Source organism: Oryctolagus cuniculus, chromosome 6, assembly GCF_051225735.1.
Source record: "Oryctolagus cuniculus isolate XC-2025 breed Fujian yellow rabbit chromosome 6, ASM5122573v1, whole genome shotgun sequence".
Classification (NCBI taxonomy): domain Eukaryota; kingdom Metazoa; phylum Chordata; class Mammalia; order Lagomorpha; family Leporidae; genus Oryctolagus; species Oryctolagus cuniculus.
In genome coordinates this window covers 145,349,673-145,364,596 of record NC_142872.1, presented here as the reverse complement: position 1 = coordinate 145,364,596, position 14,924 = coordinate 145,349,673, and the positions used below count along the sequence as shown (strand labels likewise).

General features: G+C 38.5%; 1 protein-coding gene across 2 annotated transcripts in view; it reads right to left on the bottom strand.

The window, feature by feature from the left end:
- Positions 1 to 1,346: 1,346 nt before the first annotated feature.
- Positions 1,347 to 14,924, bottom strand: part of COLEC10 (collectin subfamily member 10) — a 132,142-nt gene continuing 118,564 nt past the window's right edge. The window contains exons 4-6 of one of the 2 annotated variants that reach the window (XM_002710746.6): positions 8,254 to 8,307; positions 6,828 to 6,923; positions 1,347 to 4,375 (exon numbers count right to left, since the gene is read on the bottom strand). In XM_002710746.6, coding sequence (XP_002710792.3) covers positions 3,984 to 4,375; positions 6,828 to 6,923; positions 8,254 to 8,307 — 542 coding nt within the window. In that variant the 3' untranslated portion in view covers positions 1,347 to 3,983. The remainder of the gene's footprint in view (positions 4,376 to 6,827; positions 6,924 to 8,253; positions 8,308 to 14,924) is intronic. The other variant, XM_070075427.2, reaches the window with a different exon arrangement.

Genomic DNA, 14,924 nt, shown 5'->3' with positions numbered 1-14,924 from the left:
TGCTCAATACCTCATTAAAATACTTCCTTTAATTGTTACAACTCTCTTGTGGAACTGATGTCTAGAGATTAAGAAAAAAAAAAGGCTTAGAGCGCTTAAAATATTCCTCTTGTGTGGCACAAGTCAATGGTACAATGACACTGGCAATCAGGCAGTCAGGACACTAGGAATGGATTTTGAATTCCTAAGCAGTGCTGGCAAATGGTGTTACCCTATGTGGAATCACACTGTCATTTTCTTATCAGCAATAACACCTGCAAAATTCCAGTCTTGGTCTGTTGATGATGCTGTGAGTGATGCTGATTAATTTACTTACCTTTCCTATTCTACAGATATCTCATGGCCTCAAAGCATGTAATCCAGAGAGCTGAAAATTTGTTGGTTAATGACAATCACAACAACCCATATCGGGCAACATAGATATAAGAACAAAATAGATTTTTTTTAATTCCAGCAGTTTTTATGTGTGAGCTGTACAAAGTTCAATAAATACTATTATACTTTTCTCCACCTACCATGTACGTACACTTTTCTACTGTGTTTGGACAATGACTCTAGACATAAAGTATTTCTTCTTGCCTTGTTAAATAATGTGTTGAAAAGAAATGAAAAGAATACTTTGAAAAGGCAGTGTTGTGAAATTGTGAACAAGTTTTTCATTTTCTTCCCTTGGAACAGCTGTAGTTCTTTCTTGTAAGGAACATACCCCTGAAAAATTTAGTTTAAATTTAACATTTAGAGAATGAAAATGGCTTAAATGTCAATTATTTAATGAACTTCTCCAGTGGGAAGTTCAGTCAGTTCTCTTTTGAATAAGTCTTGATTTTTATATATCAGATTAATTTCAATTATATGCATATTGTACTGAGGTTGATCTGAATCACTTTCATGATACTTATTTTATTATGTAGACATTTGTGACTGAAAAAATAAACCAGTGAACACAGACTTTCTAAGGTAAGTTTCAGAATTCCCGCTATCTTTATTTTATTTAATCCTCATTTTTTTTTGCTTAGAATTGAGAGAGAGAGAAAGAGAGAGAGAGAGAGAGAGAGATTGTAAGCCCTTGCTATTCACAAAGGCATTGTGGATGCATTTCAATTCAATATAAGAGCAATGGACAGGTGCTGGAGAGAACATTCAATTGGCAAATAAGTCGATTTTGGTAAATTACTTAGGTTGTTTGGGCCTTAGTAGCCTTTTCAGGCAAATGGCTGTAAAAAATGCCGTCTAACTTCTCAGTTTGTAAGGCTAAAATGAGAACTATACAAAGGCATTTTATAAATCACAAAGTGCTTCACAAATATTGTTTTCACTGCAACTCTTTTTTTTTTTTTTTTTTTTGACAGGCAGAGTGGACAGTGAGAGAGAGACAGTGAGAAAGGTCTTCCTTTGCCATTGGTTCACCCTCCAATGGCTGCCGCGGCTGGCGCACTGCGGCCGGCGCACCGCGCTGATCCGATGGCAGGAGCCAGGAGCCAGGTGCTTTTCCTGGTCTCCCATGGGGTGCAGGGCCCAAGCACTTGGGCCATCCTCCACTATACTCCCTGGCCACAGCAGAGAGCTGGCCTGGAAGAGGGGCAACCGGGACAGAATCTGGCATCCCGACCGGGACTAGAACCCGGTGTGCCGGCGCCGCAAGGTGGAGGATTAGCCTAGTGAGCCGTGGCGCCCGCCTGCAACTGCAATTCTAATTTTGTGGTGCTTTCAAAATCTCTTCGCTGCACATTTGCAGATAACTATTCTTTGAAATTCATCTTCTCTTGGGAGCATTGGCAGAAAAGATGAGTTGTTGAGAGAATTGCTGTTGTTATTATAATATTCATAATAAAAATAATAATCACATTTGTAATATACACAATAAGGATGCACATATTAGGGGGCTTTGAAAAAATCCTGGGTCCCAATGGGTGTTTCCTCTAGGCAATATTCTCTGTTGTAGTCATCCTCCTCTCTTATTATCTCCCTTTAAAAAACCTCCAAGTGTTCCTTATGTGTTCTCATTCCTTGTGAACTTGGATGATCTTGTACCAAAGGATATAGTCCTTGCATGGTAGACCACTGTGTAATTTGTACTAAAACTGCCTTGCCTTCACAATATCCTCTGCTGTATTTCCAAAGAAACTACAGAAGAAGTTTAAAAACCTGATAAATGCCACACAATTTAACAGATTCCTGTATTGAGCTTAATTGAATAAGCATTTATGGAAGACTTTGACTTTGATGTCATCATATTCTAATTATGTTCTTTACAGTTAGGTAGAACCTTCAGAACTTTTCCCCAGAAGTGAGAAATGGAAAGATCACAATTTTGGCTAGCAGATTCTGTATGACTTAAAATCTTGGTTAAACATTGATTAGTTGCCAACCTTTAAAAAATATGAAGACATAATGAAGTTCCAGCATTCTGACTTCTGTTGAAGTATCAAGATATGGAGCAACACTTGGTTCCTCTATGACAACTATAGCAGTGACTGAGGAGCAGTGAACTCCTTTAGCATGGCAAGCTGTGATCAGTGCGCCACACATTTCCACCTCATTCATTTGTGTCATCGGACTGGTTCCTGTAGGATCTGAGTTTGTGGCCCTTCTTATTCTGTGGCCCCACAGAAATAACCCAGTTAAATCCCATCTCATAATCAGTTAGTCATGAGTGAAATCATGGACAGATGGTTTAAAGTGAACATATGTTGTTGATCTGTTTTTGTTATTTCATTAACAATTTTGCCAGCATCTTAAACTGTCTAATCATATGTCACAAACCATAACTGAAGCATCAGTTTTGTTGAACTGTTTATTTTTAAATTCCAAGTGAAAGCACTTTGAGGTTTGATCTATAGTTCAAGGGGTAATGTTATCAGATTAGTAAATATGAGAGTTTTAGGCATGTTCTGAACTACACACTTGGCACATTCCTGAGATGTCTGAGTATTAGAAATGACATCTCTAATTCAGAGTTTTTAAAATATGGATTTCTGGAGACTAAAAGGCTTCCCATGAAATGTTAATATGGGTGATATATTAGAGGCAAGGGTGTATTACACTTTGAGGCTGGATGTTTGAGACAATTTGAAGTTTTTAGAGTTTTCTGAAGGAATTACAAACCCCTTCCCCTATACTCCATGCTTAAGGGTATAAGCTTAAAAGCTGATATGGATAAGTCTATGACAAGGAAAAATGAAGTCATGTTAATAGCTAGGGGCAATTTAACAGTACTATAAAACATTTTTTTGGAAAAAAACCCTATTTTTTTTTTTTTAGATTTCTGGGGTCTCCTGTTAATTGGATAATCAATATCTTAGGGCCAGAGACAATAGTGTACACCTACAGAAGGGTGTCAGAAGTACTTGCTTGGTGTACTTTAAATGTTATAGATCAGAAGCACAAAATGAGTGTCTAGGCTTCCACATTGTCTGGAATAGGTCACGAAGCTGGAAGATCCTCACATTGAGATTCAGGGTGTTTCTATGTCTCTATAAATAAGGGGAACTTTCAAGGATGACTTGGCCATGGTGCATGACTGCTCAAAGAATTAGGGATGTGGGGTTCAAAGATAGGTATATTTTGACATTAGTCAGAGAAGGTCTTCCTATATGTTTGGCTTTCAGTAAAGGCAAATTAGGCTAATCATCATCAGCCAACTGTGCAATTATCCACAGAGGATAGGGCTCCAGGGAGAGATGGCAGAGCAAATGCCAAGAGAATACATCATTTGAGTTGTAGACAAACACTTCCTACTTGACTAGTAATTCAAATGCTCTTGGGTCCCCTGTATCCTGGTGAACTGTTGGGTCAATGAGAAACCATACATGAAAACATCAAAACTGTCACAGAGGAATAGTGATGCAGATTCCAAAACTCAGTTTAGCATTTCCTTTTGTCTTTAGTCAGAATGACTTTAGTGTAATTAGGAAGATAAACATGGGTGAAAATAACTGTAGTGATAGTCACAGGGAAATAACAAATGTGTGGCATAGGGAAAGTCACTTTTTCTTCTTGACAAACTCACAGACAAAGTACATGGTAAGGTGGCACTCTGTGTCATTCCACCTGCCTGAGCTCAACATTTCCACACAGTCCTCATGACCGTAGGGGTCACTGGGCTCCCCCTCCTTCCAGTTGCTGTAGTTCTGCAGTGGAGTATTGTCTGTGAACACGTACTGCCCCTCCCTTTCAAGGTCATTCACCCCAATGAACACCCGGAAGAAACCACTCTTGGCGATGTAGTCAGCAATAAGTGTGTTGGCAGCTTCATCTTTGGGCATCGCTAGCATTCCTCCCCGGATCCTGCAATGAGTCACTGACTCCCTGTAGTTCTTCTCCTCCTGCACGATGTAATAGAATTTCTCTTCAGTTTCTCTAATCCCTGCTATGACTTTGTGGGGAGAAAAAGAAGTGTCATTGCATATCTCAAAGAGAGAAAAAACAAGTACATGCATAAAGTTGCCAGATCAAAATTCATTGATTCAACATTCAAGAACGATTCCACAGGTTCTTGTTATAAGGTAATCATTGGTTTAATTTTTTCACCCCATTCTAGTTTGCAAATGGAGAATGAAATTCTACCAGTAGTCCTCACTTCCTTTCTCATTAATTTCCCATGCAGCTGTCCAGCAGACAGCTATGATGAAAAGGACTTGTAATCAGAACAAGCGTCCTCCTTAACTCATTCTGATTTCCCCAACCTAGTTTATGCCTGATCCACATGTATAGCCTCACAAGCATGCTTCTATCCTCTACTCCTTGCTTCTTATGCCTGGAAAAAATCTTCTCATTGCTTTTCTATCTTGGAAACTCTTGTCTTTTTAGATTGCAAAGGAAACAGTATCTGCTGTAAAAATTCTTTCCAATGCCCCTGGATGGACATAGTAGTTCTTATGGGCTCTTCCCTTTGTTTCCTTTGTTCTATCTACTTCCTCCTTTGTAGCATTCAACATAATCTAGTCTTTGTGTGTGTGTGTGTGTGTATGTGTGCTTTGTGTTTTTCCAACTCAACTCTAAATATCTTGAGGATGCTGATCAAATCTTTGATACTGCTCAGCCTCAGTGTCTAGAATAATTCAAGGCATGATAAATGCTTATTGAAAAAATTCGGGAATGACAAAAAATTCGGGAATGACCAAGAAATTTGTCAACTCTGGGCCAAATTCTTGCATCAAGAACATGTTCATTGATTGAACTTACCCCCCCCCCCTTTTTTTTTGCCATAAACAAGAGGGAGACTGAATTATTAAGGAAGCTTAGTACAGGACCAAGGAGTGAGAATCATCTTGAGCTTAGAATATGGCATATGTAGGGGTCTTTAAAAGTTGACAGAAATGAATATTATACAAAAATTGTTCATGCATTTCCAAACATCTTTTGAACCAAAATATAGTTTTAAGTGTATTTTTCATGAACTTTTTGAAGTCTTTTGATGTGTTTTGGGTTACAGGGACATCTAAATGACATCTAAATTTTAGGGTCCATAGCTTTAATTCACAAAGACTCTGATAATCACTGAATGTTAAGAAATATTGCTCTTGGAGCTGGCTCTGTGGCCTAGAGGTAAGGCCACCACTTGCAGTGCCGGCATCCCACATGTGTGCAGGTTCAAGTCCCAGCTGCTCCACTTCTGATCCAGCTCTCTGCTATGACCTAGGAAAGCAGTAGAAGATGGCTCAAGGCCTTGGCCTCCGCACCCATGTGGGAGACCTGGAAGAGGCTACTGGCTCCTGGCTTCAGGATCAGTGCAGCTCTGGCTATTGTGGCCATCTGGGGAGTTAACCAGTGGATGAAAGACCTCTATCTGTCTTTCTCTCTGCCTCTGCCTCTCTGTAACTCTGCCTTTCAAATAAATAAACCAAAAAAATCTTTTAAAAATATTATTGCTCTACATTATATCTTGGGATCTGGTGTGTTCATGATAGTCTCAGGCATATCAGAGACAGAATCTTCAGTTAAGATCAGAACTATAATTACAGGGGTAAGCTAATGTCAAATAGTTCCTGTGCCCTCTAGTATCACTAGATAGAATGAACTCAAGATAACATTTGTGTGCTTCCAACAATATACAGCAAATATAACTGCATTACAATAAATAAAATCACAACAAAATGAAACCAATTGTGATATAATTACAAGAGGTCCATCATTATTGCTGACTCAGAATGAATACCTAAGACCCATCTACTAAAGGCTTTACTGTTAACTCTTGCAGGGAAATGGCCAAGGAATAAAAAAGATGATTAATATGAGAACTCATAAAAACTTAAAGAAACACATAGTGCTTAGACCAGTTTATGCAGTGGATGCAGGACTTAGAGAAACCTGTATTCAAATCCCTGTTCCAGTGCTTATTAGTTCTGGATCTATGGGCAAAGTACACTCTCTAAGCTTCCATTTAATTATAGTACCTACATTATAACAACTATAATGGAACTCAGTGATATAATACTGGTAGTTATGCACTATTCCAAGGACTCAATGAAACAGCACTTATTTCCATTATTGTTTCAGTTTTCTGATTTGCCAGTTATATCTGACTCTTCCTGACTGTTTTTATTCTTAAGGCATAATTTATCAAATTTTGTCCTTTTCACCATTTTCTACTTTCAGAAAAGTACCTTTTTCTATTTGTAGGTGATGTACATGTGTAAATGTATGGACTTGAGGTATTCTGGAATCTGAGTAGATAGTTAGCGTTTTGGGTGACCTTAAACTGGTGACACTATCTCATTAAGTTTTTGTCTATCCAAAGGTATTTCCTGATAAGAGTATGGAATTGCAATGATGAAAGGAATTAAATCAATTGATATATAGCACAAAGCAGAAGACAATACGCTCACCATTCTTGACGAACTTCATAGACGTCTTGAGCCGAGCAACACTAATGTCCAGTTGTCCAACAACTTTCCGGTATCTTCCACAGTCACACACAGTACCTTTTAAATAACAAAACCCGTGAATTCCTGTTGAAGTACATGTACAGCAATTGGGAAAACTCTCTCCCTAATATTTACTATATTTTTCTAGTATGACTATCTCTCTGTGAATGGCTATAATTCTAACCTTTTATTTAAAACAAGGTTTCCAATTTCCGTCATCTTCAGGAATCCAGAAATTATCATCTTACATGTTTTGAAAGAGTTTAGAGACAGTTTTAAATTAAATCTTTAAAAAGAAGAAGACATATGACAAGCCACTGCAGCCACATTGTGAACCATTTGGCATTCTTGCTGAACACAGAACTTGTCTGTCCTATCTCAGAATAAAATTTTCACAGCTTCCTTAAAACATATTTCCAGCCAGTCCTCTTTTCAGTTACTGCATTATTCACTAACTCGCACAATTCTCCCATGAGAAGGGACACTTACCAAGATTCAATCAAACGTTAGTACTGATTATCCACTTGACAGAGAACATGCATGTTTCAAGGACTAAGTTCAGATTCTATAAATTAGTAGATCCAATTTGCGGTTTTGAAGGCCAGTTTTCCAGTTTGTGGACCAACTACAATTTTAACTGGCATTCCTTTCCCTTTTGCTCACTTATGATTTCAACTACCTACTAATATTGTCAGAGAGAAGAAATTGTAAGGAACAGGATAAACATATTCAAATGATTGTCTTTTTTGGTTTAATGGCTGTTTCATGTAAACATTTTCATTGTTTTTTTTTTTTTTTGAGAGTATGAAAAGTAAAAGTAATCTTATTAGCCTTAAAGAAAAACATCTGTGACTTTATCCGTATTCATAGCTAAATGGAGGAATGTCAAACAATTCTTAGAACTAGTGTTCACTGCACCCCTGTGGATAGAAACAACTGAAATTTCCCAAGAACAAGCTCCTTCATTCCCTGCATTAAACTCTGGAAATAAAACTTTTTTCTATACTCAGGGAGAATCTTCCTGGCTGTGGAAAGCCGATTCCATAGCCATGGGGCCCTTGTGGAGCCAGCCAGTCTACTGCTGGTCAGCTGCTGGCCAGGAGCTTGTTCAGATGCTAGCGGAATGGAACACATGGCAGCATTCCCTCTTAGCCTGGGAGGAGGGCTGCTTCCTGAGGTGCAGGGTCTGGCCCTCATTGTAGGCATGACTGGGGTGGAATGTGATTGGAAGTCACCATGGAGAGGCAGGAGAGTTGCCTTTCCTTTACCCAAAGGAGCACAGGGTCACATTGTTCAGACTTCCGTTTTTCCTTAAAATGCATTAACTGTGTGACAAATGCATTTGGGATTATTCTAGAGATGAAAGAGTAAAAGGAGCATATCTCACCTGCCTTGCCTTTTCCTCCGGGAATCCCAAGCAACCCCTTTTCCCCTTTCTCACCTGAATAAAGACAACAGCATCCACAAAACATCAGTGAAATTAAAAGATAAATCAATCTTTCAGACCTAAAATTACATACGAAATAGTTTTCCAAATTTCATTTGCAGTATCTCTAAATAATAATACTTAATTTTACATAAGTAATTTAATTTCAAGGTGGCTGTGTGGGTTCATCTAATCAATCAAGTCATAATTTGTTTAGATTCAATGTAGAATTCCAGTGGGATGTGTAAGGAACACTTGAATTTGCGTTACCCATCCTACTAACATTTTCGTTCCTGAACAAGGCTAATGAAATTCTCAGCATGTTTTTAATTTTAAAAATACCATTGTTTTACAAACCTGAATCAACTGGTTACCAAATTACAGTGTCTGTGTATTATGTCCCACAGGATTTCATGTGACTTTGCCCTTGAGTTTTCAAAAAAACATGCACTTGCATTTTTTAAATTAATTCAACAAATATTTACTGTGTACCTACTATAAGCAAAATAACAGGTCAGGTTCTTTGAGAGGCTACATGGAGGGACAAGAGCAAACCTATGACTTTCAGGAGTGATGTGATCTATGCAAATATGTATAATATAAAATCAAATATAGTCTTATGACAAATATCAACCTTGAAATTTTCCTTTCTGCTCCCATTTGAATGTAGCCATTTTCACACTCAGTCAGAGGCATCCACAAAATAATTCTCAGAGAACAAGGATTTTTAAAACACAGAGTAAAAAAGAAAAGTTGACTTTTTTTTTGTCTGACTTCAAAATAGGCTCTTGAAGCCCACATCACACACAATAATTGAAAGGAAAAGCTTTGATTTATAGGAGAAAATGTTTGGCTGTGGTTCTTAAGAATCAAAAGAGAAGACCCTGACAGAAGTAAAATAGAGTTTATGCTTCAATGGTGACCTGGAAAACTAATCAGAAAAAAACTCGTGGAGGATGAAGAGAGGATGAAGGTCACTCAGGCTACAAGAAGTATGGAGTTTACCCTCCCAGGTGGTACTGCCAAGGAACTGGGTAAATGATCCAAGTGGAAAATGAGAAGGGAATGTTCACCAGCAACAGGGAAAAGGTGGAAATCTCTCTGAAACCTGTAGGGTGCCCAAAGATACCATATGCTCTCTTCTCATCACTCCCTGATAGGTACTTTTCTTTTCTTTTTTTTTTTTAACTTTTATTTAATGCATATAAATTTCCAAAGTACGACTTATGGATTACAATGGCTTCCCCCCCATACCGTCCCTCCCACCCACAACCCTCCCCTTTCCCACTCCCTCTCCCCTTCCATTCACATCAAGATTCATTTTTGATTATCTTAATATACAGAAGATCAGCTTAGTATACATCAAGTATGGATTTCAACAGTTTGCTCCCACACAGAAATATAAAGTGAAAAATAATAGATGATTTTTTTTAAATGATGATGAAATCAGAGCAGACCTATTGTCATGTTTAATCCCAGTGAGAGTCAAGTTGGGAATTGATAATTTCTTTTTCTTTTTTTTTTTTTTAACAGAGGATCAGTTTAGTATGCATTAAGTAAGGATTTCAACAGTTTGCACCCCCATAGAAACACAAAGTGAAATATATTGTTTGAGTACTCGTTATAGCATTAAATCTCAATGTACAGCACATTAAGGATAGAGATCCTACATGAGGAGTAAGTGCACAGTGACTCCTGTTGTTGACTTTACCAATTGACACTCCTATGGGAAACGGTGGCTTGATCAGCATAGCCCTGACTGTTAATGAACAACTTAATACATTATCCCTCTTAGTAGTTTTTTTATCTGTTCTACTTAATATGACTGGTTTAGATCTGTAATTGATGCACAGTTATTCTTAAGTGTTGAAAATTAACTGAAATGTGATCCCTGTTAAACATAAGAGTGGGAATAAGAGAGGGAAGAGATGTATAATTTGGGACATGCTCAGGCTGACTTGCCCCAAGTGGTGGAGTTGGAAGCATACCAGGGGATTCCAATTCAATCCCATCGAGGTGGCATGTACCAATGCCATCTCACTGTTCCAGGTGATCAGTTTCAGTTCACAGTTGGTCATGGTGGAGGGACTGGGAGACAAAGGGAGCACATAGACAAGTCTAGTACCTGCTAACGCTAACCGATGGAGTAAATAAAGGGGAGAGTGATCCAACATGGGAAGTGAGATACTCAGCAGACTCATAGAATGGCAGATGTCCTAAATAGCACTCTGGCCTCAGAATCAGCCCTAAAGGCATTCGGAGCTGGCTGAAAAGCTCATGAGAGTATTTCAGGCATGGAAAGCCAAGACACTCTGGCAAAAGATCTCTGCGAGTGAGATCCCAGTGGAAAGAACAGGTCATCAAAGAAGGAGGTACCTTTCTCTGAAGGGAGGAGAGAACCTCCACTTTGACTATGACCTTGTCTAAACAAGATAAGAGTCGGAGAACTCAGAGGGCTTCCATAGCCTTGGAAACTCATGACTGGAGCATAGGGAGATTACTGATGCCATAGACAGGAGTGTCAATTGGTAAAGTCAACAACAGGAGTCACTGTGCACTTACCCTGATAGGTACTTTTCAACAGGAGCCTCTTATACATTGAAGCAAACATGTCTACTGAGGCCCCCAAAGATTTTTCTGATTTTTTTTCTAAACTGATCTATGTACATGTCTTTCTCTACAGTGACACCAGGCTTCCCAAGGAAGAAGCACACAGGTGTAAGCCTCAGAACTTGTACTTGAACGAGAGGAGACGATGGTAAAATCTATAATAGGAGGCAAGAAGCATTGGGAAGGAGACATTGAACAGAAATAACATACTTCTAAAGGAAGCTAAGAAACAGTGGTTGTGCTGGACTTATGAAAGAGGGCTTAGGATGTATGCTTGGCCATCCAAACACCTAGAAGTTGCAGCCAGAATCTAGGTAGTGTACAACATACAGCAGAGAGTGCACTGGGGAGAAAACTGAGGGTACCTTGAGTATGCAGGTGAAGCAGATTGATCTACTTATACCTTAGTTATATCCTGCAAATTCCTTACTTCCTTTACATGTCAATTAGAAAAGATAAAAACAGATTTTAAAAATATACGAGTGGAAGAAAGGAAATAAGTATGCATATTTTAAAGTGCCAATGTGTTGCCAATTATTCTGGTTACTTTTCACATATAAGTATTCTCATATTAAATCCTATGAGCTAAGTACCTTCACTATTTTTATTCTACAACTGAAATAATTGAAGATCAGATAGGCAAAGTAACTTGGACATTTAATAATTATATGCGGGGCTGTTATGCAAACACAACCATTTCTGCCTCCTAAGTTCATGTTGTTTCCCAAATGAGTTAGCTAATGATTTAACAAAGGAAACTAAAGTGTTTTTAAAATGTCATAACAAGTTGAAAGAACCAGCATCCGATATCACAGTGCTGGTCCAAGTCCTGCCTTCTCTGCTCCTGATTCAGCTGCCTGCTAATGAGCCTGGGAGAGCAGTGGAACTGTGGCCTAAATACTTGGGTGCCTGCCTCTCATGTGGGAGATCTGGATGGAATTCCTGATTCCTGGCTATGGCCTGAATGAAACATGGCTATTGGGGGTATTTGGGGAGTAATTAGTGGATGGAAAATCTCTCGCTTTCTCTGTCTCTTCCTCTCTCTGTGTTGCTCTGCCTTTCAACTAACTAAATAAATACATAAATACTTAAAACAAGGTTGAAAGGATGGGCAAGTGTTAAGTGGTTAAGACGTCAGTAAAGACATCCAGGTCCCTTATAGGAATGGCAGGTTCCATACTTGGCTCCAGCTCCTGACTCCAGCTTCTCAACAATGCAGACCCTCGTATGCAGCACTGATGGCTCAAGTAATTAAATTCATGCTGTCCATATTGGAGACCTGGTCTGAGTTACCCTTTCTGGCATATGGTCCTGGCCCTGGTCCAGCCTTCACCATTGTGGGAATTTGGGGAGTGAACTAACAGATGGGAGTGTTCTTTTTCTGTCTGTCTCTCTCTCTGTCCCTTTTCCCCCTCCCATGTCTATCTGTGTCTCTGCCTCTCAAATAAAAATTTATCAAAAAATATTTGAATGGTAGCTGTCTTTATCACCACTCAAAACAATATAAATTTGAAAGAATTTGTGAATATGGTTTGACATTTTATTTTTTAAAAATGTAGTGTGTCCTCTGCATATGAGTCCCTTCAATTCAACATGGGTTGGGCATTTATTCCAGTTTTAGGCTAAGTCCCTATAAATAGAATACAGTAGTTTGTCTATCTGCAGTTTACTTTTTTACAGTTTGAGTTACCTGCATTTAAATGTCCAAAACTATTAAACAGAATTTTCCATAAATAAATAATTCATGTTTTATTTATTTAAATTTTTTATTCATTTCTTTTCATTTTATTTGAGGGATGGAAAGAGAGTGAAATAAAGAAACAAAGATCTTCCATCTAATGATTCACTTTCCAAATGCCTGCAACAGCAGGACTGGGCAAGGCCAAAACCCGGAGCCCAGAACTCTATCATGATCTCCATGTGGGTGACCCAAGTATTTGAGCCATCACCTGCTGCTTCTGGATGTATATTACCTGGAAGCTGGACCCGAATTGGAGGAGCCCGGTACTTTAACCAGGCCCTCTGATTCAAGTCCTGGGGTCCTCCAGTATACTCTGGACATCCCAAGTAGTGAGTTAACCACACTGCTCCACACGCCTACCCTAACATTTGTTAAGTTTTAAGTTGCAATTCATTCTGAATAGCATGATGAAATCTACCTTCACGTTTCCCAAGGTGTCTTCCTGCATGGGAATCATCCCTTTGTAGAAATAATATCTGAAATCAGGTGAATAAACCAAGTAGCACTGTCTTAATGAGATTACTATAAGACTTGACTTGTAGAGAATACTCAATCTTTGCTTCTGGGACAGATGTTATGGCACAGTGGGTTCAGCTGCCAGATGCCAGATTCCCTTATCAGAGTGCCTTGTTTGAGTCCCAGCTGCCTCACTTCTGATTCAGCTTCTTGCTAATGTACCTGGGAAGCAGAAAATGATGGTCCAGGTTCTTGGATTCTTGCCAGTCACACAGAAGACTCAGAAGGAGTTTCTGACCCTTGGCTTTGGCCTGGTATAGCCCTGACTATCACAGGCATTTGGAGAGTGATCCAGTGGGTGAAAAAATTCTCTCTTTCTCCATCTCTCTCTCCCTCTCTCCTTTACTCTGCATTTCAAGTAAATAAATAAATCATTTCTAAAAAATCTTTTCTTCTGGTCTCCTAGTCTGAGTTATGGTTAAGGCATGCATGCCAAGTACTTAGCCAGCTCACAGAGGATTTGGATTTAAAGTATCTATTTCCCCAAAACTAATTATGGTTTAAAGCCATCCACAAAAACTTATTTTGGCCCATGAGTGGGAACATGTCTGTAATAACTGTCTTAAGCTTGAAGAATTAGAGATTGGATTCAAACAAACAAAAATCATAATGCTTTCAGTGTAAAAGGATTATTGACCTTAAGTAAAAATATTTATTTTGCTATGAGATTGAATTTACCTATACTAAATCATTCTTACTTCTTATTCCTAAAATGAAATATTGACATCCAGAAAGCTACCTTATCCACACAAATGACAACATTAAGGTCAGCCTGGAAAGTTGAGATTGATCTGAGCCAGAGAAAAGTTTAGAAGGGCCATCATCAAAATGAGGACAATAAATTTCAAAGTAAAGATTAAAAATAAAATCAATCCAGGTGAGCCAGAACATTGCTTCTCCATTTTTTAAAATTGCAAGACATGCTCATAAATTTTGATGGCATATCTCTGAAGATGAAATCTTAGTGGCCAATAGTGGAAATTGATGGTAAGCGAAAGTGGTACCTATAGGAATAAGGAGTAGAAAAGAAGACCACATTGTGGAAGTAATATGCTTTATCATTCATTTTTCATTCTTAATGTAACAAACATTTAGATAGTTTCTACTCTATAAGAGATATCAGGAAAAAAATTAAGCAGTATGGTCACCATGGAGCTTATATTTATTTAAACAAATAGACACAGTTAATATTTCTTATTTTGTTTTATTTATTTATTTATTTTCATGTATTTTAAATATTTCTTTATTTTTGAGAGTGACAGAGAGCAGGAGAAGTAGAGAAGTGTTGGCTGCAACAGCCAGGGCTGTGTCAGGATGAAGCCAGGTCTCCTACATAAGTGGCAAGTACATGGGCCATCCTCCATGCCTTTCCAGGTGCATTATCAGGAAGCTGGAAGTGGAGCATCTGAGCCTTGAGCTGCCACTCAAATATGGGTTACCAGCATTGCAAGCAGTGGTGTCACCCACTGAGCAATAACACAGGCTCCTATTTCTTGAATAGCTTTATAATATGGTGTTCTGATATATGCATACATTGTGTAATGTCCAATCAGGGAGAACGTACCTGTCTCCCCAAACATTTATCATCCATTGTTTTTCCTACAAAGTGTCCACAGTATACAGGGTAAACCGACAAGTCATTACAATGAATAGAGTGATAAAGGTGTGCAACAGGATCTATGTGCTTGAGCTTTATAGGAGGAATTGGCCTGAAGAAAAGCTTGTGTTAATTTTTTTATTTCCAGACTGATAGCTTTTCAAAATT